Genomic DNA, 26,407 nt, shown 5'->3' with positions numbered 1-26,407 from the left:
CTGTTCTGACTTTGCGGTTGTTTGCCAACAGACCCAATTCTGCCATGCTTAGGCCATTCTAATGAAGTGCAGACCACAGCATAACTCACCAACCTTTCTTTGGGCTCAGATTTTAAGCAGAAAGTGCTAACAGTTTTGTTCCAATCATTATTTTTAAAGTAAATAACCAGCCTTTCCAAAAATTTCAAAGAACTGAACATGTTTGTACAGTAAAATTAAGTTCAGTAAAGGTAAAGTCAAAGCCACAAATCTCCAGAAATGGAGTTTAAGTGGTGGCTTGTACGAAGAAAACATCACTAAACAGCTCTATTTATCATAATGTGCACAACACCCTAGGAGGAAACAAACTGGGGGATGACTAAACAATTATGTATTCAAGTGGAAACATTAATGAAAAAAAGGTCACGAGAAGCCTTATTAATAAATGAAGACAATTTATTACTTCAAGTGTTAATGGTAAAAAAAATTCAGCACAGCTGTTGCATTTAAAAAAGTGAAACTACAATTAAGTACTATGTTCTATTTCAATAAACAGATGAACCCAATGTTCTTTAAAATAGTTAAGCATTATACAGTACATCTTATGAAGACCCGTAAATTAAAGAACTACTTCTTAAATTTGGAGATTAAAAAAATTCTGCATTCACAGCTTTAGTTTCTTTTTTCTCCCACGCCCATCAGGAGTACCATCCATTTTGCGCTTCTGTGCCTGCAAGGTAAGATTTGATAGTGAGTTACTGTGATACAAAAAGGTTGTAAGCAAGCAATGTGTTTCAAAACAAAGCAGATGAGAAGATTTACACCCTGGCAGCTTTAAAATGTGTTAAATTGCAGATGTGGCATATGGTAAATATGCACATCTTTGCTTTTGTTTTTTATTCTCTGGAAAGAAAATAAATCTGGAAGAGCATGATTTCACAGAGGTAAAACGTGTATAAAAGCAAATAAGGATGTCATAAAGCTTCCTATTTATGAAAAGGTACTCCTAAATACCCATTTAAAGGTTCTGTGAACAGGTCTAAGAAACTTAATAACCCATCACTATTAACCTTACTGATTTCTGCACATCTGCCAAGTAAGTTGTGCTTCTAAGGTTTTGCTACAACAGCTCTAGGCAATGACCTGAACAACAAACGGAGGTAAGAAAATGGGTAAAGGTGGTATTTTATTTACAAAACTGGCTGGCATATTAGCAATACTTCTAATTTAGTCAGCAAAGAGAACTGTCAAGCATATGTGCTGTTTTCCCAGTCTAGCTCTACAAGCCCATTTGTAAACAGATCTGTGGACGATTTAGCAGATTATATAAATCAAAATGCCAAATACATCTGTGTACCTGTATAGGGTAAATCTATAGTGTACCAACCCAGTGATCCAAAACATAACAAGTTTATCTGCTCCAAAGCATGTGAGCCACACTTAAGAACCTTTTTTCCTTTACTTGACATCCACAACTGTAGTAGCTGAACACCAACGTGAACTTTAGGCAGCTTTTAACATTGCTCTCTTAAGTTGTCGTTGGTTTCAAATAACTTTAGATATCACTTGTCCTAGAGCTTTTTCACAGAAATGCTTTTTAAATCTTACTGAAGATGGTTTTGGTCCACGTTTCTTCTTTTCTGCCTTTTCCTTTTCTTCCAGTTCCATGTTTTCTCTTTCAATGAGAGTGATTAAAGTATTACACCTCCTTTGCAGCTCCTGCATTACACAACATATTCAATCAGTACCTTAGGCAGCTGCTCACTGTAAAAATTCTCTTAGAATATTAAAAATGCTGGTGAGAAGGTAAGTGTTTCACTGGATCTTGTCAAGAGTAACAAAGAATGAAATGTTTTGTGATACTTACTGACTGGCTTCACAGGAATGGATTTGATCATGGATATTTGCTTTATAAAATGCATTTGTATTTAATTCAATTTTGAACTTCTCCCATTTTAGTTTAACTGCATTTGCCACCCATACAATTGCTGGAAAGTTATAAAAAGGTAAAGCCTTGTTCCCATGCACCTACCTCAGCATTTCAGCACCAACTTAATTAAATATTAATTTCATTTAATATTGTCACAGGCATTCATGAACAAGAAAGAGCAATATATATATACCATTGCAGTTCTGGACTTGAGAAACCAATCAAATCTGAATTGCGGCGAGTTTCGGATACATTGTCTTAATTCATCATAGACATTTTCTTTATCAAATCCTAGTTTGTGAAGCATACAGATTAGAAAGCGATCCTCCTCTTCAGTGTAATTCTTCCCTTTATTAGTACCATAGGATATTCTTAGTTGGTGGAAAGGGGCTTTATATCTCCCAATCTGAACAAAACAAATAAGACCACATAAAGCTAAGAAATAGGTCAGAATTAGCATGGATATCTTTTGTATGAAAGCAATACATCACATGAAGACAGAAAACTGGATCTTTAAGGATCTCCCATGCTAAGTCACCACAAGAAAAGGACTGTAGGTTCAGGACAGTGCAGTTATCAAAGATATCTAAACTGGCAAATTCTGGTTTAGACAGTACACAGCTTTGTAATCTTTTGACTAATGGCAGTCTTTCACTACATTTGAAAACAGGCAAGACTGGTCAGGATTCAAAGGGCAACGATCCTTTTTAGCACAAATCCTCAGGAAATGGTAAAATCAGAGTGAGAGTGAAAAGGTACATGAGAGTTAGCACATGGTTCAGCTGCCTTCTGGTTTATTGAGTCCCACACTTATTCCCTAGAAGAGAACTAACTCAGCAAACCTGAAGAGGGGAGAAAATTCTGGTAAAATGTCTTAATTTACTACAAATCTCTTCACTACCAAATACTGCTTGGTGAAACACAGACAAGAACAAAAGCCTCCTCTGATGGGTAAGTCTTTAAGTGCTCTAAACAGATGTTGCTCTCTCATCTGTGTTTCTAGCTCCCTCCATCTCCTGCTATCTCTGTCTCTCTACCTACTCCCTCTATCTCTACCTGTTTCTACCTGTCTCCATCTCTCTCTCCACCTGTCTCCCTCTGTTTCTCTCTCTCTCCATCTCTCTCTCTCTCCCCCCCCTTCTTTCTCTTCATCTTTCTACCTCTCTCCCCCATCTCCTTCCCCATCTCTCTACCTCTCTCTCTCTCATCTCTTTACCCCTTTCTGTCTCTCCCACTCTCTCCATCATCCTCCATTTCTCTCTCTCTCTCTCTCTCTCTCTCCATCCCTCTCTCCTATTTTCAGTTACATATATCCAGGAGGAATTGTGCTCCTTCCCAAAGCCTGTACTATGTGGAGTTTGTTATACAGCACTCTGAACTGCGTGCTATAACACAGAAGACTGTTACAAACGCCAGGGTACACCATAACTCAGGCTTCTGTGGGATGGAAAAGCCACAGGAAGCAATTGCTGAGCGTTATGCAAAGAGGCCAATGTCATGCCCAAGGTATCTTCATACATCAGCAGCACTGACCAGACACGGGTCCTGCATCTCCCCTCACTGGCACCAGGAAGCAAAGCAGGAAACAAAGCAAACTCACCTTTGTATCGAGAGCCTTTTTTATGCTGATTCGTCTCTGAATTCTGGCTTCTCCTCTTTCAATCTGAGCCATGATTTTCTCTATGTCTTGGAGTTCATTGCATCTTTCCCAGAACACAGCTAAGAAAAGAACAACCGGTTAGTTTCTTATCGTGCATTGTAAAAGTCAAGAGGTTTTACCTTAAAAAAGGATGTTAGTTGTTCCTTGCTTTTACCAGAGCTTACTGCTGTGTAACAACAGACATGCCTTTAGCTGATAAGGAACCTTCCCTTCCTGCTACCATGTGCTGCAGTATTACAAATGCTGTTTTGAGGCAGATAGATATAGGAATCTTTAGTTTAAATGAGGTGCAATACTGGTCAGAAAGATTTTTGTGTGTCAGTTTCCTTCTCATAGGAAAAAAAGCTTCTTCAAATGGAAATTGATGTAACAGAATACAGTTTTACCAAGAGAAGCAAGATGGCAACTGAGTGGCCAAAGACAAAAAAGTGCCTAAAAGACAATTAGGTGTTTAAAGGGCTTTTGTAGAAGAGTTTTTCACATTTTCAAGCTGCTCTATGCCTTTAGAAATGTAGTGCCAGGACCTTGTAGCTACACTACAGTTGGAAAACACTTCCGAGACATGAAAGGTAAGTAGCCAAGTGGACTCAGGTTACAAAAACCAGTGATCACTGTATGTTCAGTCATGATGTGTTTACTGTGTTCTGTTCTCGAGGAGGAGGAAAAGGTTAACTACTGGTTAGTAAATACAAGGAAAAGGGAAATCTCTCCAGCTAAGCATTGTTTCTCAGCATTTCATTTTGCAAAAAATTAACAAGAACTGAAGACCCAGTTAGCTTTAGGATATAGTAAAGTAGCTCAACAAGGGTTTACATGTGCATTTTAGTACAGCCTTAATTACGCAGGCACTAAAGATGGTAAAAGCCAGATCAGGAGATCCAAAATCCATCAGTATAATTCTACCCCAAAAACCTTAAATAGCAGTGTAAGAAATTCTCAGCAGTTGCCATGCTCACAGGCAGCTCAAATGAGGCAAGCAGAGTTAGATACTCTCAGAGCTGAGTACAGAATCAAGTTACCTGAATACTCAATTACTTCCTCTGGGGTTTTTCCTTCGACTTCTCGTGCTATATTTTCAATGTCATCACGGCCCCACTTCTCATTGGCTTTGATGAACTGGTTGAAATCTCTCTTATTCCAGTTAGTGAAGCCCTGTACAGCAATCAAGAGGAAACATTGCACAGAGGTCAGGATTTGTCAATCTCCAAATTTGATTCAACAGGTTTCTTTAAATTGCCTGTAACACTTCTGTCATTCCACAGTGTCAAACCTTTTCTTTCTCCGCAGTTTAATTTAGTAGAAAAACTGTTTTTATACTACAGTCACTATAGTCTCTCCATCTAAATATTGCATAATGATTAGCACTAGTTCTCTAGTTACCTCGTAATTTCTGATAAGTTTTCAGCTGATAAATTAATCCCTCCTCCTAATATTCTCTGCATGGGATCACTTTCTAAGAAAAAAAATTGTTTAAGTGAAGCAAGCAGTGTCTATAACAGCTTTTGTTTTGTCAGAAAGTCCCCCCAAGTGCCTCACAGACACCGTCAGCCATTGCACTTGGTCATTCTCCCTCATGAGGACACTTGGCAGGGACACAAGTAGCACTGCTGAAATTATGAGCTGCCAAAGTAGGTTCATTTCATATTACCAATAATTTTTACAAGTAGTTGGAAGTAGCAAGTTCTGCCAGTCATGTTGTGATTTAGCCACAGCTTACTGGACTGTACTGATTCCTGACCTCTGTGATTCTGGTGTCTCCACAGTGAGCTGTTCCAGCTCATTACTACGCAAGCAAGAAATCCTGTCCTGTAATTCCGATCCCCTGCCAAAATACAATGTGTAAATACAATATCCAAATAAGGCATATCAGGCATTCACCTGTTTTAAATTATTCAACTATACATGCTTGCTAATTATATACCTATTCAGCTCATACCCTCTTTTAAGGAGGGGCACTATCTACTACCAGGTATAGTTTAGGAAAACTGACCATTCAGACTCCAGGATTCACTTTCACATGGGTGTGAAACTGAGGCAGAAGATAAGCATTAAATAATGTGGAATGCAGCATGCCCAGCTCTGCAGCCAGTCTACAAGGTCCCACAGCCTACAGCCAGTGCTAGACTAGGATTCAGGAGAATCCAAGTGCACTAATTTGGTTAATGTTCTTAACCAATATCCAGACCTATGACAAACCTAATGCTAGAACTCTTTTCAGTCAGAACGAAAAATTGGCAGAGTTGTTAACTACAGCACATGTGAATCAGTGACCAAGAAATGTTCCCGTAACACTGTAAAACACAAAACAAGCTTCAGCTGATTTCAGTCTCACTGAAGACCCAACAATACCTGGGTTAGAAGCTTCTCTTTTTCTTCTAGTTCTTCATCATTAAGAGGTTCAGCCTCATCAATCTTAAGCTGCTCTTCCTTTTGTGCTTGGGCTGCATTTGGGAGATCAGGATTACGAGGTACCTGAAAGGTTTTGCACTTTGTAAAACTGAATTAACTTCTCAGAAATAATTGCTAATTGTCACTTTTTTGTTAATATGAACTATTAATTTCTTCAGCTGAACATTATTTTATTCAATTTAAATTATTGTGAAAGGCTGGAAAAGTACATATTCTCCTATTGTTGCAGTAAACTGTTCCAATGTGTGAATTTAAGAGAATCACCTAGAAGGGACTGGACCTTAAAGATCACCTCATTTCCAATGCCCTGCCATGGGCAGGGACACCTTCCATTTAGACCAGGCTGCTCAAAGCCTTCTCCAGCCTGGCCTTGGACACTTCCAGGGATGGGACATCCACAGCTTCTCTGGGCAACCTGTGCCAGTGCCTCACCACACTCACAGTGAACAATTTTTTCCCAATATCCCATCTAAACCTGCCCTCTGTCAGTTTAAAGCCATTCCCTTGTAAGAAGTCCCTCTCCAGCTTTCCTGTAAGCCCCCTTTAGGTACTCAAAGGCTGCAATCAGGTCATCCCAGAGCCTTTTCTTCTCCAGACTGAAAGGTGCTCCATCCCTCTAGTGAAGGAAATTCTTCAGTTACCTTGTAACCAATTGTTTTCCTGTAGTAGAGAATCTCTTTTTCCAATAGTTCAAACAGGCGAGGAGGAAAGAACTGGAAGTCCTGTACATTTGGCTGTTTTGGAGGCCGTGGAGCCTGAAACACAAAGTTTGCATGTGGCTCCCTTTCGCATCCAGAATCTGCTTCCTTGTAAGAACTGATTTAAGTTTATGAGCAAACAAAAAGCTTTATTGTTACAAAAATGTACCATCTTAACTTGGGGGGGAGGGGGGAGGGGAAAAGTCACACCATGCAAGAGACAATGACCACCACAAAGAATTCTAAAAGTAAAAGACCAGTGAGAGAAGGGGAAGAGAGGTCTTTTGGGAGGAGGAGGTGGCTGGGGAAAAAGTCACATATGTTTAAGTATCAATAGGTAAGGAAAATTTACAGCTGCTTAAGTAAAAACCAGAAAAAACTTATCTCACCCTCCTAACATCTTACAAGTTTCATCCTGTTCTTACTTTTTTCTCACAGAAGTTTATCTCAAGTAATTTGGAAATTTTTTCTAAATTTAAATAGTCTCTCCACTTATAAAAATGAACAGAGCAGTTTTTATGACTAAAGACCAGTTTTTTGCTTACAGTTTTAGCCATCTACCATGCACATTTCAACAATTTATTTCTTTTAATTAGTCAACTCACCTTAGGTGCTTTTGGTTCACTGACTCGAAGAGCCTCTCTGAAGTAAGCATCCACAGCATAATTGGCTTTTCTTTCTCTTTTAGGCGGTTCAATCCACTCTGTAAATGCCAACTATAAAAAACAAAACCCACCACCCCAAAAACCAAAAATTAAGTCTTGCAAAATCATCAGACCAGCTACAAATTTTATATAAAATTAGATCTACATCTACTTCATTATAAGTGTTATGTTTTTATTTAAAATATTATCATAGATGACACTGTATTTTACCCAATACCTCTTAAATAAGTATGATTAAAACATGCAATTTAGTGCATTCCTCCAAAAGAAACTTAAAACATTACCTTCTGCTTTTCTCTGTAGTCTTCCCCTTCAAAATTATACACGCTAGATTCAGTATCCATAGTAAAATTCCTAAGGGAGCTTTCACCCATCTTTGAAAGTTTTTCGTTCATTTCCGCAGTCTTGGACGGGGGATACAGAAAAGAACAGTAGCCATTTGGATGGTACTTCATTATTTAACATCTCATTCCCAGATAGAACGGGAGCCATTTTGGAAGGCACGTCATTATTAAACACCTCATTCCCAGAAAGGAGCCACTCTGCAAGGTACTTCATTTTACAACATCCCATTGCCAGAAAGAAGAGGAGTCATTCTAGAAGGTACTTGACTATAAAACATCTTATTGACAACATCAGAAAAAACAAACATGATTGTGCAACACAAAAACCCTCCACAGCAAAACCCCTTTTCTCTCCAGCTCTCCAGGAACTGAGGTATCATCCAGAAACACACTATCTTGCCATCACATGTAAATCTACATGTGGGCTTCCCCTTTCCAAACCTTCTCACCTTCTTTGCCCCTCTTTCCAAAATGTGATCAATATCTTCATCTGTAATCTCACTGTCCTTTGAGGCAAACACATGTGTCGCTCCATGTCTGATCATTTGCAGCATTTCATCCTTTCCAAGTTTATTCAGGTTTTGATCCACCAATCTTCCTAAAGATAAAAACACTCGAGGATAGCAGCTAACTAAAGAGTTTATGTTATGGAAGGGCAACACGTGATTTTTCTCCTCCTTGTATTTCCACATACAAGCTATGTATTACTGATTCCAAGCAAGTCAACCAACTTTTCTCCATCTATTAGAAAAAGGAAAGACATTCATTTCCCCAGTTTAAAGAAGAAGCTGAGTGCTTTAAAAAAACAAATCTGACTTTATCCACTTGTATGCATCTATCACTAGGGAGGTAAGCAAAAAGTTAGTGAGGAAATACCTACTTCTACAGTAAAATAAATTTTCAAGTGGATGAGGCCTTTGCACCCTCTTTTCAGAGTTCAGCTGAGGCAAAAGCAACATTCCCACTGGTTCTTACTGGCTGATTCCACCATGGTTTACAATGGGAAAAGAGAATTGCATCCTAGACAGGAAGTGCTTTCATATACTTGCCTTGCTGGATGACTATGGAATCCAGGCGGAGTTTCATTTCCGCACGCTCCACTATCCTTTCCTCCACTGTATTGTCTGTGATAAACCTGAACACCCGGACAGTCTTGGTCTGGCCAATTCTGTGCGCTCGATCCTGGCCGAAACAGTGACAAAAAGTTCAGTACTTGTCTTCCAGCATGACTCCATAATTAGGCTTAAGATTTTCTTTATTTCCAGCAGACTAATTTACAAAACAGGTTACTTAAACGTTTACAGCTATCCACGGCTACCCAAAACATTACGTTTTTATCTACATTGCAAGTTTTGGGGTTTTTTGTCAGTAACATCGACAATGAGTCTGTCTCTATGTATCATGGCTAAAAAATAGCAAGTTTTGGAGTTTTTTGTTAAATCACACAGGGGAGAAGACTTGGATGCACCTGACCTTAAGCAACCTTCTGTAAAAGCAAAGAATAAAGAAATCATCTTTGTACTGACCAAAAGCTGCCTTTCTCAAAATCCTACAGTTGTGCCATGAGTAGTTCACGAAAAATACAATACCCTGCCTCTCATGACTAGCAAACATGAACCACTGTGAGAATCAGTATGCTCAAAATACACCTGTAGTGGCAGCTGGTCCTGTCTCACTTGAGCTTCTACACACCAGTTCCATCGTTCTTTTGAAGTAATTTTTGCTAGAGTATTTGAGACCCTACAGGTTAACTGAAGTCATTAAAGAGATTTCCAAGACTTGTCACTGAAAGGCCTCATTTGTCAAAAAAAAAACCACTGGCAGTTTTTAAATAGCTTTGCTTTCTTAGGTGGTCACTAATGTCCTTGACATGTTTCCAGGATGGAGATGCATGCACATCTACTTCAAAAAAAATTAAAGATAGTTGCTAAAAGGAGATCCTTCAGTTACCATCACTATAGAAACAGTTTTTGAAAAGTTTAATTCAACTTTTCTGTATTTCATTTTCAAGATCTCAGGAAAAACAGTGTAAACATGTTCACCTCCACTCCCTGCAATTGTAAAGCTTTAAAGCTTTATAGTTTTGGGACTAACAACCTAGATTTATTTCATTTTCACTTAAACAAGTAGGCTATTTTCATTAAATAATACTAAGAGGTGTAGCATACACCCAGCATTTCCCACTGCATAAAACATCTTATAACCCAAATGTGACTAAGGCCTAATGGAAACACAGTAGAAGCTGCAGTTGAACTGAAAATTGGTCTTACAAATCCTACTCCTGGTGCTAAAATGGGAAAATACCAATTTATTTTGGAAGTACGCATTTCTAGCAACGTTCTCTAAGAAAAGAAAAATGAAGTTTCCATCTGGAATTTTACCATTGCCTGGAGGTCTACTTGTGGATTCCAGTCTGAATCATAGAGAATTACAACATCAGCAGTAGCCAGATTGATTCCAAGACCTCCTGCTCGTGTACTCAACATGAACACAAATTTTGAGCTGTCAGGATCGTTGAATGCATTAATGGAAGCCTAAATAAATGAGAAGAACGTATCAGTTGAACTAAATGTTTTACAAGTAGTATTTTTAAATACAACCCTTAAAATTGTGAATACCTGTCGTTCATTGTGAGGAGTTTGTCCATCCAGTCTGCAATATTCATAATTCCTCCACATACAGTAATCTTCCAAGATATCTAGGACTCTTGTCATCTGACTGAAGATTAGAACCCTTGAGCCTGTTTGGGTAAAAAGGTTTCTTATGCTTTCACTAAAACTTAAGATTTAACAAACTCTGCAAGTCTGCACTACCAGAAAAGGAAGGAGGGCAGTTCCATGTACTAAGAAGAAAAGTAGTTTGAATTTCAGACCCCAAACTACCATGCAGGGCTGCAGCTGCTGCTGTCACAGCATGTCCAAGCCATGAGACATGTTTGTCTTACTCTGATATGTCACTGTCTAGTTAATGGCTGCCTTTTCCCTTTTGTTTTGTGTTGTACTCCTGAACAAAATGTTCCCAGACACAACAGAGTAAGATGGTAATACAAATACAGAAACATCATCGAGTATAAAGAATAAAATTTTGACATATTTGCTTGTTTTGGATTTAAGATCTCTAGAAACAAAGTGAATTCTTCTTAAAGACTTGTCAGTTTACTTACCTGCCAAGAACAACTTAAAAAAAAAAAAGAGAAAAGTAAATGTTCAGTAATTTATGCATACATACACAACCATTTCCAGTCTCCTGGAGAAATTTAAGTAAAACACAGGATATAACAAAGTTTCTACATCCTTTTGTCCTTTAGACTCAAGGGCTAATACTGAACTCTTTTGTTTAAGATGATAATTTGATTTGAGACCAGGCCAGTATTAATTACAACACTTCATCAATAAGCCTGATAGCAGAAAGAAACCAAGATCAAAAAAAGCACAGTAGCCACTGAATTGTTTTGTTTTTAATCTTGAATTATATGGCCACAGCTGCTTGGACGATACCTAGATACAAAGTACATGTTACTTTTATGTTACTGAAGGCTGAGGTTTGGATGTGGTTTTGCATTGCTGCAAAGTGCCCCCACTCACAAACTTACCTCCAACTCCTTTAGCAAAGTTACTTCAGTAACTTCAAAAAATAATGAGTTAAAAATTTATTCCAGAGTTAAAAACTCTGTGGCAAGTGAGTTTTATAGTAATTCATTTCAAAGCTTTGTCCCTACTATCAAATAACTTTAAAACAACTCAAGAGTTCCTCCATGTCTGAGTGTTTATAGAATACACTGAAAAACCTCAGGTGCTGCTCAGAATCACATCAGCAAGAAACACCGACATTTCACAAAGGATTTGACTTTAACCCTGCATGAGGACTCTGAATCTGAGATGGTCCTTCATGGCAAATCAAAGGTGTGGCTAAAATACTACATAATTATATTTCAAATAGCTAATAAGACTAGGAAAGAAAACCTAAAGCCCCAATCAAATGATGTTTCTGTGGTCTCAGCTGGGATAAAAGAAAGGAAAAAAATAAATCAAAACACTTCAGCACAAAAAGCTGTAATGGACTACTGATTCAAGCACGTATCATACTAGAAACCAACAATAATCCTGGCTAAAGTCTGCTGGTTTTTGCTCAGGATACACAGAAACATCACTAAACCAAAAAACTCTCAAAAGCCCAGAAACAAGACACGTACCTTGTTCTTTCAACTTAGGTAGCAATTTGTCCAGAACTACCATTTTGCCACTGTTGGTGACCAAATGCATGTCTGTTGTGTAGGGTGGGCCAGGTTCTGCTCCATCAAAGAGGTAAGGGTGATTGCAGCATTTCCGCAGCTGCATCAGGATGTTCAACAGTCTCATCTTGTCCAGCTTCCCAGCCGAGTTCAGGATATCTATGTCCTTCATCAAGATTCGGGTATACCTACAGCAAAGAAAGGAAAAAAACCTTCTGGTCACTAAAATGAAGTTGGTCTGTCTTTAAGCAACAAATGTCAAAATCTCACCCTCCCCTCATTTCATCAGGTAAATCTTCTTGACATGCATGGTTCTGTCATCATAGCAGTGTCACAAAGAAATAGGCATAAACTGGGAGTACATCAGAGAGAATTAAACCAAGTTCCACACAACCTTCAAGTCACAGACAGCACATTCCTTCCGAGCCTTAACCACAGCCCAGTCAAGCATGTGCATTAATTACCATTCTCGCTGCATTTTGCTGAGGCCCACATAAATTTTAACTTCCTTCTTTGGAGGCAAGCTTTTCTCCACATCAGCCTTGATGCGACGGAGAAGGAATGGTCGTAGCACCTGGAAGAGGTTCGTCATGAAATGCATTTTGGAAACTGAAACACTGAGCAGGTCAATAGACAGAACACAGAGCAGATATTCTCTATCACAGATACCAGATCTATTATTAGACAATCTGAGAAAGCAACCTATATGGAGAGATTATTTGCTGTACATGGGATATACACGTGCTTTCTCTGGAAGACTCAAAGATTAGGTCAAAATCATCTTTCATATGGTTCTGTGTCCTTTGACTTAATTTTACTTGACTGAAAATTTCTGGAATAATCTCTTTTATCCTAATAGTCTATCATAAGAAGCATTAGAAGAATTGTTTAGGATTTAACTTAGGTAAAAGTAACACTTGTACAAAAGGCAGAAGGACTCACCATATGAAGGCGCTCCACCAGTTTTTGATCCCCTAGACAGTTGTTTGTATCAAACCATGAATCAAAATCCTGTATCAACAAAATCATCAGTTTGTCAGAGCCTTCCTTTCAAGGTGCAATGGCATCACAATGGTGAACAAATACAACTCTTATACAGCCAGTAAGTAAAAGAACAAATGACCCTATTTGGCCTATTTTTATGAAAAGCTCTGTAACACAAACATTTCTAACTGTCAATCTATCGTTTATCAGTAACTGACATCCCTAACTATACATATCCAGGTCTATTTTCAAATCTGGAAAACCAGCAAAATTAATTTGATTAGCAGAAATGAAGACTTACTTCAGCTGAGTTAAAGACATCTGGCAAAAGGAAGTTTAGGAGGGCCCAGAGTTCATGTAAGTTGTTCTGAAGTGGAGTTCCAGTTAATAGCAGCCGGTTGGTAGTCTTGAATTCCCTCACAATTTCTGATAACTAAGGACATTGAGACATGAGCAAATATAAAAACATTACTAGTCCCCACACCACCACCTAATAACCCACACAAATCTCTTTTTCAGTGTAAAATAAATTACCTTTGATTTTTCATTTTTAATCCTGTGGGCTTCATCTATAACAAGGTATCTCCAGTTGAACTTTTTGAATACTGACTTCTCTTTGATAAGCATTTCATATGATGTTACACAGACATCCCATTCTCCAGGCAACAACACATCTCTCACAAAGGCAGCCTAGATAACAAAGTGACAGCTAGTTACTGAGGCTTTGTCAAATTAAAGCAAAAAGAACACAGTAGCACTGTTACAGTTTCCTATTTTAAGTCTCATGAGGTTTTGTTGGTCTACACAGTGTCCTGCCTTCATAAAAGGAGAAGCAAATCTTTGAACAAGAAATTATGAACATAAAGTGATGAAGCAATAGCTGGGCAACACACACGTGAATTCTAAGCTGGTTATATCCCAACTAGGCAGCACTGTACATCTTAAACCACTACAAATCCAAGTAATATCCTTCCCAGGGAAAGAATGGGAAAGAACAGCAAGATCACATGCTGGATTTACACAGGAATACACAGGAAAAACCACCACATCCAAACTTACTCGCTGGTCTTTGTCACCGATCAAACAAACTGCTCGAAGTGTTGGTACCCATCTCTTGAACTCATTCATCCAGTTCTGCAGAGTAGACTTAGGAACTAACACCATGTGAGGTCCAGGAATGTTTCTGTAGTGTTTCATGTAGCCAAGGAGAGAAATTGTTTGCAGTGTCTTCCCAAGACCCTGTAAGACACATTAATGTGTTAGAAAAAAGAAAACCTCTCAGAAAACACCTTTAAGAAAACCCAAGAGTGAGCTCCGAGTACAGCATGGAAGGCACAGCAGCCTGAACAAATGAGGGAGATACAAAAAGGGTTATCAAAGGTTTGGTTAGGAAAGGCTTGGATGGCTTCCCACATTTCATTAAAACACAGTAGCAAGAGTAACATTTTCAAACCTTGGATTATAAAGTTAGAATTTTGCCTTACCTTTTAAGTAAGACACCTTGTTAAAAGTACAAGGAAGCATTATTTCCTAAAACTTTGTTTTGTAGACTGTGGTGTACTCAGGTTACTTAGAGGTCAAACTTTACAAATTGGATTTAGGTGTTCTCTTAAACTTGAAATAAAGTGAGTAATGAATTTTTAATTTATTCAATTAATTATGCATTAATATTAATGACACTGTCACCATAATATTATATATTATTAGTGCTTTATAATAGTAAATAAGTTCTTAATTCATTTTTAAAAGGAGGCTTCCACAGGCCAGCAATGACATCAGTTCCTGTGAGGACAGAACCAAACAAGTATAAAAAACTGCATATGTCAAAGAATAAAACAAATACTGAGCTTCTGGTAAAACATGGTATCTTCAACATATAATTTTAACTAAAACAAAACTGAGGAAGACCTGAAAAATCAGATAATTCCTATAATTTAAGTAATTAAAAATATTATTCAAATTCATAGGAATTAAAAACCCCAAACACCATCAGCAGAAGTCATCTTTTGTTCTAAAATTCGAGTCTTTGTCTTCAAAGACTACCAAAATCCACCTGGTACAAGATGTGGAAAAGTGTTTATAAGCTGTGTGAAAAGCATTAATAACTTCAAAACAATAAATACCTAAAAATAAACCAAAAATATTTAATAATATTTGATCTCTTCAACACAAGATGGATTTTGGAATACCACAAATCCAAGGACTCATAAAGCTTCCCAGGTGTTTTCATTAAAACAAGCCTGCTCCACTTAGCCAAAAAAAAAATCCTCTATTCATAAGCATGCATGTTTAAGAAAATCCTTGATGTATTTAAAAGTGAAGCATGTTACTAAACAGTAATTTAAACTCCTTTGTCTCTAACTTATCTTTAAGTTTTATAATACAGAAATTACAAGATACAGGAAATGCAATACGCTGAAATTAATTTGATTTTAGATTTTTGTTTCTTCTTTTCTACTCTGTATGAAAAAGAGATACATCTAAACTTATTAAGGGGACAAAAACATCTGCCTATGAAACTACTACAGTTTCTTCTGCATTCATCCCTTGTCTTTTGGGGGAAAAGATTAAAAACAGAAGCAAAAGCTACTATGGCCAGTGCCAAGTGAAATGCCCGTGGTCATGGTGTATGAGAAATTTTAACACAGCTCCCTAGCTACATCTACCTTTGCACTGTTTTTCCCAGAAAATTCCCACTGGTGTAGCTGTTCTGTGGAGATTATTCCATATAGGACACTCATATCCTGCCATCTACATGTGGCCCTAGCAACAGGAAGTGTTTCCACATTTGCTGCTCTTTTCATATATGACACTCTACTCACAAGGGCAGCTTGAGAATACCATAACACAACACCTGCAGTTTAGAGAGAAAGAAAAGAGGACGTGTCATTTTGTGGAACAACTCCCCTCCGCCAGCTTCATGTTCCTAAAGGTTGACAGATTCCCTTTCCATATGTCTATTTTTGAAATCTGCCTGCACAATTTATTAAAAGTGAGATACCTTTGACATTTTTAAAATCAGTGACTTTAAACACATAATAAAAATAAGATTTAGCAAATTATGTATTGCATTTTGTGTTATTAAAACTCTCATATATATATACACACAGTTAGACTAAAATGGCATTGTACTGCATGTGTTCTTAAGTGATCCTAAACATGGGCTCTGTGCATACCATTTCATCTGCCAGGATGCCATTGATGCCATTTTCATACAGAGAAATGAGCCAGTTCAGTCCTCGGATCTGGTAATCACGCAGCTTTCCCCATTTCACATCTAAAAGACATCAAAGAATAGACTAAAAGATATACAAAAACTGAGGAAAGAGTTTCACCACCTGTTGTCTGCTAATTGACAGTGGTTACCAAAGCTACAGAACAACATCAAGTAATAAATTCATGTAATAAATTCAAGGACAATGCAGAGTGGAGACAGCAACATGCTAATTTTGTTTCTGCAAGCTGCTGCAACAGCTTTGTTTTCTGCAAGAACCCAAAGCACATGGAAATTCTAACTCTATCACCACTGTCCAAATCAGAACACAGTCAAGCATTAAAACAGAATACTGAATGCCATTAAATGAACTGGAAGCTGTTAGATGATGTTAATTATACCAGAATATAGGTGAGATATGTAAAAATTATAAGATGACAGACTTAATAACTCTTTTCCGTTAACTGAAATATAGCAACTGGATTTCTAAGGGACAAGACACACTGGACCATTCTGCTAGCCTGACTGAAAATAAGCAGTTCCTCAATAATACATTTTGTACCATTAGATTGATGCTGGATATTTTCCCCCCTCTCCTGTCCCACCAAATTATTTCATCATCCTTATGGAGCATGAAAATCAAGTTCATTCTAAAAATTTTGAAGAAAAAGAAGAGGCACAAGGAAAAAAAAAAGAAGGAAACACACATGATGGAGATTCTTCAAATCGAGTGCAGACATTCGTTGTCTTGGAGCTTTCTGTTAACAGCTCCTCGTCCTCTTCCTGCTCTGTTCTACGATGCCGATAGCTGGAAAAGTCCAAGAAAGTTGTGTCTGGATAAACTGAAAAGACATCAGCTTGCTGCAAAATAAAATCTAATGTACATTAATGGATATATTGCAATACAGAATGCCAACACCCTAAGAAATTTCAAGCAAGATTCTTCATTAGAATTCATGTTCAGCAGGCTCAAATATCAGCCCAAAGTGACTGGAAAGGGATCAATGTGTGCACCAGTACTGGCCTTTAACTGTAAGACAGGGAACAACACTGCATTTAAGTTCTGCTGCAGCTGCCAAACACTGGAGCCCTACAAGCTGCAATGAAGGCAATCCAAATTTCTAGACTTACAATTTTCAAGCTGCTGCAAGGTGTTGCATACTGACGTTCTTCACAAGCTCTTAAAATTTAGACGGCTGCTTTACTTTTCTGCCCCTGCTTTTCTTCATGCTGGAAAGCTTTAGCATCAACACAAATCTCTTGTAACTCCTTGAATTCTTAAGCAACCCTCAACTTACAGGTGGGCAGTTGAAAAAAAAGCATACACACTGACAAAGGACAAAAAACTTAGCAAGTTTAACTTCCACGTTTAAAGTACAATAAAATCTTAATTATAGTACAAGTTGGCCTATGTGTCATCACTCACTCGCCAGCTGACAGTAAATTCTGTTTCTCGTCCTTCTTTATTCGTGGACGTCCAGGTTTCATTTTTAAAGGTGAAGTTGGAGTTTTCTGAGCAGCAGGCTGAATGAAATGAGCAAAGAGCTCAGTCTGCTTCAACAGATACTCAAATCTGTTTGCTCTGTCTGTTTGCTGGTGACAAGGGAAAATTAAGTGGAACAAGTGTGAGACATTCCAGTATGTATTCATTCAAAAGAAAAAGCAAACAAATACTTTTTAAATATAGATTCACATTACTTTATACACATCACTACAACACCAAAGAAGAGATGAGTAACATCAATATACCTGCTGCTGACAGACTCAATACTCTTTTTTGGGGCCAAGGCTCATCTTTGCTATGCAGCAAGATCAAAGCTGCAAGACAGATCTGTGCCAAGACTGAAATCCGACTTTGGCACAAAGATTGCACAGGTCTCACTAAATAAGAGTCCCCTTAACAACTTTCTCCAATCAAAAGTGATAGTCCCGCTCCCAAAAATTTCTCCCACCTATCACACAAGAGATTCTTCATTGTACTCATTCATCTCTCACCAAACTGGCAACGACTGCTTCCTACTGCACTGGTGACCTGCCTGCTCAGTGAGATACAGAACCTCCCTGGGCTGTCAGATAAGCAACAGAGCTGGCATCAGAGGGCAGTGAGGGCAGAGCAGCTCATAGCCACAAGCCAGAACATCTATTTCAGTAGCACAGACCTTAGATATGCCCAGCCTAACTCATCAGGCTACCCCCTTTGATAGGAGTTGCTGCTTCTGCTGCACAAGAAAGATTACAGCAGACAATATTAGTATCGAAAGGTTCAGCTTCTTAGAGACAGGTTCCATTTGGAATCAACACACCTTGCCAAGGCCACACCAAAACTTTGAACAGACAAACAAGCCAAAAACAGCTCCAAGGCTAACAGTAACCACTCTGACATTCTGCCAGCTACCACAGCACAACCTGGTATTTAGCAACTTGCAGCACAGCTACAGGAAGTCAGCTTTCTTAGTAAAAAGGAACGTATGTTCCAGGGTTCTGCAAGAGCAATCGCAGCTCTGTGAGTGTTTTCCTCCTTAGAGCAAGCAGATCCTGCACTATGGAAGAGACAGGAAGACAAAGTGTTAGAGAATACAGAGACCACGAAAGAGACCTTGATGTACCACAGAGGACTCAGACTCACTCTAAGTGTGTTTTAAGCTTGAACGACACAGCTACAATCCACATCCACTAAAAGTAAGTTTTCCTGTCTATTCTTCATAGGTTTTGTTTGCTTACTTTGCAGGAGTTTCTGAGGTTTAAACTAGGTAAGATCTCACTACTATCCATATTGCACACCCTTATTTTTAAGTTCTTTTTTTACTGGCTGTACAAAAGAGAAGTAGAAGAAATGCAAACTGCATTGCAGAAGGTTCCTCGTTCTAAAATTTTAGTGAGGAATCTTCTGCAAGTTTTGGCTCTGCACACACATCTCCACACTTGCTTTATCTGCACTTAAGGATGTTCTTTTAAGGGACTAACAAACATTATCTGTGCCTTTTAGACAGGACACAGAAAAGAACAGGCTGTACTCTGCAACCCTGAGCTATCCCTATACCAACAGAGACACTTTTCCCATTTTCTTTTTCAGTGCATCTCTAAAACACAATTGCCCTTGTTATTGTGTCTGTCTAGAGACTAAAGGAGACAATTCCAAGTTCACTTCCTTCAGTGTGCCAGAAAGTAGCACAAAGAAACATGCAGAAGATGACTGGGTTATTTTCAGTGGCAAGAAACACAGGAAGCAGCAAATTATAAGAATCAGTTTCACTTTCCTATGAAGAAATTCCACATGGAGTCACAGACACTGGAATTACAAACAGGAAGAAGGGCAAACAGGGAGGAAGAGAGAGAGAAACTGTGACGAGATGGTGAGGAATGGTCGACTCCATCTCTTACATTGTAAAAACTAAAAAGACCCTATATTATTAAAAAAAAAAAAGGAAAATAGCAAATTTTCTCCTTTCTAACCTGTGAAGCACAGAATCACTCCCATCTTCAAAAACCTGAGGTCTCTAATTAAAGCTTCACAAAGACATTCCTAGACAATCATTCCATTTCTGACTGAGAAGCAGAATGCTCAACTCTTTATAATCCCCCTTGCCTACAGGATGGGCTGCTCTACAGGTAACTTTAAAATGCTGGAAAGGAGAAGGGTCCAAGGAGCATTTTTCTGGATTTTTTTTTGTTTCAAGCTACTTAAATATTTTTAATACCTAGACAAAGCTTTATAAATCCAGTTAAGATATTTCAAACAAGCAAACGGAAACTCAAATCTATTTTAAATAAGTGCATAAGTACTGAATAGCTGTACATAGTCCTAAATATTACATACCATTTTCTCTTCATATGTAGGATCTGTTTCCTGGATTTCTTTTTGTTTCGCCAGAGATGCATCATCAAAAGACTCCTGAGGTGAAAAAAATTAAAAAGAAGTATTTCTGAAAAAGGGAAGATACCCATGTGAAGGAGAATAAGCTTGTTTCACATTGTGAAATTTCACAAAGCAGCAAAAGCTGGCTGTGGCACCTGATATGGATAGATAGTAGTCAGCTCTCTATTATTTCCTATACAATTACCTGGAGATGGATCAAAGATCCCTGCCACAGGGTGAGGGACAGAGCTGAGTCTCCATAATCCGATTTAGCTCCATCATTAAAGCAGCACATCAACGTGAATGAGGGAGACAGCTGTGGTCCAGGAGCTCAGCATGCCACCTCTAGGGTGCTGAGCCAACCCCTCCTAAAGCTGGCTCTGGGCAGACTATGAGAACACCAGCTCCAGGCCTGAGGCGAGGGTAATTTCAAGGTTTTTGCCAGACTGCCCTGATCCCTCATCATTCTGCATCAAAGGAACAAATCTAAGCAAGGACTGCAGTTTTGTCCTGAAAGCTGAGGAAGAACTTAGGTAACAGTATTTTTCCCCTATGTAGTTTACTAAATCAAATAATGTTTATTGCCCATGGTACTACTAACAACAGGAAAACCAGCTGGCTGGGAGAGGGCAGTCCTCCCTCATTCTCTTCCTGCCAAATCCTTAACATACTGCCTTCAATTACTCTTTCAGATCAGGGCTTTTTTATCCTTGTCTCTTCTGTCATTAGGTTAACTCTTTCCACATCATCTCCCATATGTATTTTCATCCTCTGTTGCTAAAACTAAAAGCAGTGAGATGATCCTTCCCTGATAAACAATGATAAGGTAACATTTCAAAATAACTCCTAAAGGATGAGAAAATGAAACCAATGAAGTGCTTTCAAGTGTTTATTAACCATCTGTTTAACTGAGCCAAGTAAGAATGGAGCTAAATTCAATCTTTACTGGCCAATACAGAACAAAGAAACAGCAAAAGTAAGAATGAAATGAAACAAAGGCTGGCAAGAAACGGGATGTTTGTCGGTGGGTATTTCCTCACAAACCTCTGGCAGGTGAGATATGTATAAACAGAAAAATCCTAACACAAATGTTTCATTCAGTCAAAATATAAAGAACTGAGCATAAGAAGTTATAGCTAAAGCTCTTCTGAAGTCATAACTAAATCCTCTTACTCATCCCTCACTGGACTGAGCCAACACCCATCGAGCACAAGCAGAGGAACGTTGGGACTTCTGTTCGAACTTCCCCTTTCTCCTGCACCGCCAGACCTGGAAAGTGGAGCAGCACGGCCATCCGAGCTCATCATCTGCTGCACAGATGACAAAACCCTGCAGTTTAGCTGGAGACCAGGGAAAGCAGTCTTTCCGATGCTCACGACTATCAAGAAAGCATTCCAACTCCAACTTCACTGTATGCCAGGAAATCCCTTCCCAAAGTAAAAAAGGAACTTGGCAGCACAGAGAGCCCTCGCACACGGGCGCCTCGAGAGCACAGGTTTCTCAGCCTCCACACTCTAAACTCCAGCCCAGAATTGCCCTATTTCTGCAGGTTCGAGCAAGAATTATTTCCCACAGTGCTTTGGCTACTTGCTCATCCGAAAAACATGGCAATTGCAAATTTATTTAGATCAAGTAGGTTGGACAGCCCAGCGTGACTCAGAGTACAAAACACCCAGCACTGAAAGCAGGACCGACCAGTTTCCTGCTATCATTAAAGAAACAATGCTGCGATAGAATTAGCATCTCCAGGCAATCACTTCCAACCCCTTGAAATTTCTGGAATATACGCACCTGTTGCCAAAACAACCCCTCCACCAACCGTCACACCATCTTTCGCCCCCCCCCCCAAGAACAACAAAAAAAAGAAAAAAAAAGAAAAAAAAAAGAAAAAAAAAAGAAAAAAGTTTTGAAGCACTTCAGCAGACGAGCATCACTCGTGCTTTTTAGACGCCGGGCTGGCCCACCGCTGGAGCAGGAAGCGCAAAAGGCTGGGCAGGGTCTCGGGGAGCCAGGAGCGGAGGGAAAGCCTGCGGGTGCGCGGGGGGCTCCGCCGCCCCGTTTGGAAAACAAATACGCGGCGTGACCCGGCCGCAGCGCCTCCTTCCCCGTGTCCCGGCGGCAGGAAGAGCACGACTCCCGGGCCCCCTGCGCGGCGGGGAGGGGGCGCGGAGGGATGGGAGCCCCCCCAGACACCCCCACCCCACCGGGCCGCGCTCCCGGCGGGAGGGAGGGCAGAAGGGAGGGCGGCGGGGCCGGAGCGCGGCCCGGCTTTGCCAGGTGCGGCCCCGCGGCCGCTCCTCCATTGTCTCCCGCGGCCCCACGCGGCCCGGGGTGTCCCACCTGCCGCCGGGGGAGTGGGGGGCCCCGCCGGCCCAAGCCGACTCACCTCCATCTTGATGTCGCCCCCGGCCAGGCCGGCGGCGCAGGGCGGCCCCATCCCCGCGGCCTCGCCGGTGTTGGCGCCCGGTGGCAGCGGCGGCGCGGGCGGCTCGTCCGGCTGCGGCGGCGGCTGCCCGGCGGACATGATCCCCGCCGCGAGGAAACGGCGCTCCGCTGAGGCTCGGGCTGGCGGCCGGCGGGCTGCGGGCAGGGGCGGGCGGCAGCCGGGATCCCGGCGGAGGAGGAGGAAGAAGCGGCGGCGGCCTGCGGATCCCGGTTCCCGGAGCGCGGCCGGCGGAGGGAGCGAGGCCCGGCCCGGCCCGTCCCGGCGGGAGCCGCCAACCAGCGCGCGAGTCGCGCCGCGAGCCCGCGCTCGCGAGACTTCCCCCCTCGCGCGGCGGGGACGGCGGGGAGCGAGCAGCGTGCGCCGCCGCCGCTGGGGGCGCTGCGGGGCGCGCGCGCGGAGCGCCCTGGAAGGAGCGGTCTGGGATCGGGCGGGACCCCACCGAGCCCGCGGCCCCTGCTGAGGCCGGGCAGGGGGCGGAAGTCGTCTCTGTAACTGCGGGGTCCTCACCTCCCCGTGACTCAGGGCCCTACGGGAGAGATCAGGTCAAGCCTGGGCAGGCATCAGGTTTCATACCCTGCGTAAGATCACAGCCTATCCTGAGTTGGAAGGGACTCACGAGGGTCATCGAGTCCAACTCCTGGCCTTGCACAGGACATCCCCAAGAGTTATACCCTGTGCCTGAGAGCATCGTCCAAACACTTCTTGAGCTCTGTCAGGCTGCTGCTGTGACCACTCCCCTGAGGAGCCTGTTCCAGTGCCCAGCCTCCCTCTGGGGGAAGAACTTTTTCCTGATATCCAGCCTAAACCTCCCCAGCACAACTTCAGGCCATTGCTGTCACTTTCACCACAGAGAAGAGATCAGTGCCTGCCCCTCCTCTTCCCCTCACGAGGAAGCTGTAACTGCGATGAGGTCTCTCCTCAGTCTCCTCCAGGCTGAACAGAACAAGTGACCTCAGCTGCTCCTCATACATCTTCCCCTCAGGGACCTTCACCATATTCAGTGCCCTCCAGGAAGGGCTCAGGAATCAGCCGAGGAGGTGAAGCCATGCTCTGGGTGAAGCCCAGCAGCAGCCCTGCTGTGCCACCTCATGGCTCCAGCACCTCCAGGTGGAAGCAGCAGTGGTGTGTGATTAAAGCAGGTGTCAGCAATGTGCTCTACAGCAAGTTACTGATGAGGCAGCTTCAGGTTGCTGCATGGGTTCCTCACATCTCCATGAGTTCTAGGTAGAGGGGCTTGAGCAGTCACTAAAAGGGTGTCACAGAGCCACCCTCTCAAGTCCCCTTGCTCAGGTTGATGGAGCCAGACCAAGTTGTAGGTACAGAAGTACAGTTTTGTCACCACCTGAATACAACACAGTGTCTGCTCCCAGCTCGAAGCATCATGGGCCGCAGCCCCCTGCTTTAGGATGTGATTGAGCAGATTGACACCTGCACTGCCTTTGCTTACAGAGGAGTGCACCTCCTCACTGATAACCTGCCAGGTGCCACCTACCAGAGCATGCATCCCAGAATCTGATAGTGCACAGAATGGGAAGAAACTGAGCAGGAAAGTCTGCTTAAACTACTATTGCACTCCAGGTGCTAACAGAGGTTGTCCAAAGGGCCAGGCCTGAGCTAATCAGAAGCAAAAGTCTCCTGACTGGTTCACAGTGTGGACAGCCAGGTTCTCCACATCATCCAAATTGCTCTACACATCTTCTCCTGCAGATTTGTCACACCTGTAGGTATTCCAGCAATATTCACAAGTGCTGTCAGTGTAGATGTAGCCACTGAGTGCACTCCACTGTTTGTGAAGCTGCATCTTCCGCATCCTGAGAAGCCACTGTAACCTGGAAGGTAGCAGCAAAAGAGACCATCTCCATGATGATTATTACAACATTCATTCCATTGTCTTTTATTACAGACATCCTTTAATATTTTTTGAAGTTAAAATTACTAGCTTTGACATTTCCAAAAGATTGTGTCACTTTGTTTCTGCTGGAACTACTCAGAAGAATAAATTCCCAGAAAATCTCAATTTTCCTAGAACAGGATTTCTCAGCTCATCACAAATTTACTGACACATTTTCCCACTCCTTGTTGTCATCTTTTATCACAGATGAAAACCCAGTCCCTGAGCTTTGCTAAACCCTTTTCTTTCCATTCAGGGACACAGCTTGAACTTTTAAATACATGCAGCAGCAAATTGTACTTAACTGTGTCAATTTAGCCACCTATACTCTTCCATCATAGTCTTGTGTCCACCTGCTGTGCCTCAGCTCCTGTCCCCTCTCCCAGAGCTGCTCCAGATAATGCAGTGCTCTCCGTGTGGTGAGGAGTGTAGATCAGGGTGGGAAGGGAGCTACACTCCTCCCTTTCCCATTTTTCATTATTTTGCCTCTCCTGCAAAGCACACAAACAAAACTACACATGGAGAATCAGTGGTAAAGGAAAATGGGGTAGAAGGCCCTTGGGAAGAAGTCAGGTATTTGAGAAGAATGGTGAGGATATTTCAGCACCTTTGACACCATCTCTTATAATCAGACTAAAATTGACAGGTAGGAGCTGGTTTGATGGAGCAGGGAGAAAAGCAAAACCTCTGTCCAAATCTCACTGATCCTTGGCCATCCAGCAAAATAAAGCAGCACCGTGCCAGGGGGTGGGGGTGTTGAGATTATTTGTGTGCTTGGTATCAGAAAAGGTGAACATTCATCTCTTCTTCAACAGGCAAAATAATTGAAAAAAAACAATCTTGCCAAAAGTTAAAAGACAAAAGGCTCTGGATTTCTTTTTGAATTTTTTGAAATCCTGAAAGCAGAGCAGAAGACTATGCAAAACCCCCCCCCAGAAAACCAAAACAAAACCCCACCCAATTACAACAACCAAACTAAACCAAACCAAACCACCCCCTGGAAAAAATCCCAACCAAAGCAGGAAAGAGGATTTTCCGAGTTAACATGAAAATGTTCATGACCACACAAAATCATTATAACAGTCCATACAGAGCCCAAATATGAAGACCTTAAATTGAAAGCAACCAGTGGCATAAAGAAGTTCATGACAAAGGTTACTGAAGCACTGAACATCAACATATGGTCAAACACACAATACAGCTAGAAATCCCCCCTCAGCCAGCACAAACTGGTAGAGACAACTAATTATTAACATGCTTATGAAGTTAGTAAATAACAGTTTCATTACAGATTTTTGTCAAATCTCTCACGCGACACGTCTTTCAATTTTGTTGCTTAGCTGTGCAACCATAACTTTAATTAATATTCTTTAGATGGCGCCTTGTTAAAAAATTGAAACACCACAAGTAATAGCAACTCTAAATGTTACTATTAGCTGTACAGCAATTATGCTAATAAGCATTGCTGCACATGTGTCAACACTGTAAACCTTCCCAAAATTTGGGAAACAAAAGGAATGAAATAGAGTTGTTTGTGGTTACTCCATCAGACATATGGCAGTCATTTGGGTTCAAGAAGGTAAGAGAGGGGTGAGAGCTTGGTTTATGTTCAGATCTTAGGGGGCTTTTGCCTTTTTTTTTTTAGTTTGCAATGCCAAAGCAAGATACTATCCCTGTGAGATGAAATACTGTCAGTTTTTCTAGTTTCTCACAAGGCTGATGTTGAGCTGGACTACTCCATCAAGGGTAAACACAATTAGACTTATTTCAAAGCCATCACTTTTGTCACTGTCACTTTTCTTCCAGCCTCAGATTAACAGTGCTGCAGGCAAGAGGTGGTGTGTACACACACATGGAGGATCGACAAAGAAACCATCAAAATCATGCTACATCTGTTAAAAAAAAACCAAAACAAAAAATCCCAAAGCCCTCTGCCCCATCAGCAAAGGTCACTGCCATCATCTTCATCAGAAATCGCAATGCATTGATTTTCATTATTAACAAAACTCATCCCCCACAAAAAAACCCCCAACACATGCAAATGATACTATGCATTAATTTCAGTAGATTCCTTAATGCAATGGGAACGTTCTAGAGTTT

At 41.0% G+C, this 26,407-nt stretch overlaps 1 protein-coding gene across 1 annotated transcript; it reads right to left on the bottom strand.

The window, feature by feature from the left end:
- Positions 1-414: 414 nt before the first annotated feature.
- Positions 415-22,579, bottom strand: SMARCA5 (SNF2 related chromatin remodeling ATPase 5). The gene is made up of 24 exons (XM_069012762.1): positions 22,357-22,579; positions 19,932-20,006; positions 17,541-17,707; positions 16,822-16,922; positions 16,077-16,177; positions 13,960-14,139; positions 13,435-13,590; positions 13,202-13,333; positions 12,859-12,927; positions 12,381-12,490; positions 11,878-12,104; positions 10,304-10,425; positions 10,067-10,219; positions 8,731-8,867; positions 8,135-8,279; positions 7,626-7,745; positions 7,282-7,392; positions 6,620-6,733; positions 5,919-6,041; positions 4,589-4,721; positions 3,510-3,628; positions 2,103-2,315; positions 1,588-1,698; positions 415-709 (listed from the first exon to the last, which is right to left on the bottom strand). Exons 1-24 carry the CDS (start codon positions 22,492-22,494, stop codon positions 644-646), a joined length of 3,123 nt encoding a protein of 1,040 aa, XP_068868863.1. The 5' UTR covers positions 22,495-22,579; the 3' UTR covers positions 415-643.
- Positions 22,580-26,407: the final 3,828 nt, after the last annotated feature.

The sequence above is a fragment of the Aphelocoma coerulescens genome, chromosome 4, assembly GCF_041296385.1.
Source record: "Aphelocoma coerulescens isolate FSJ_1873_10779 chromosome 4, UR_Acoe_1.0, whole genome shotgun sequence".
NCBI classification, from domain to species: domain Eukaryota; kingdom Metazoa; phylum Chordata; class Aves; order Passeriformes; family Corvidae; genus Aphelocoma; species Aphelocoma coerulescens.
Note: the sequence above shows the minus strand (reverse complement) of the source record. Positions and strands in the feature narration are given on the sequence as shown.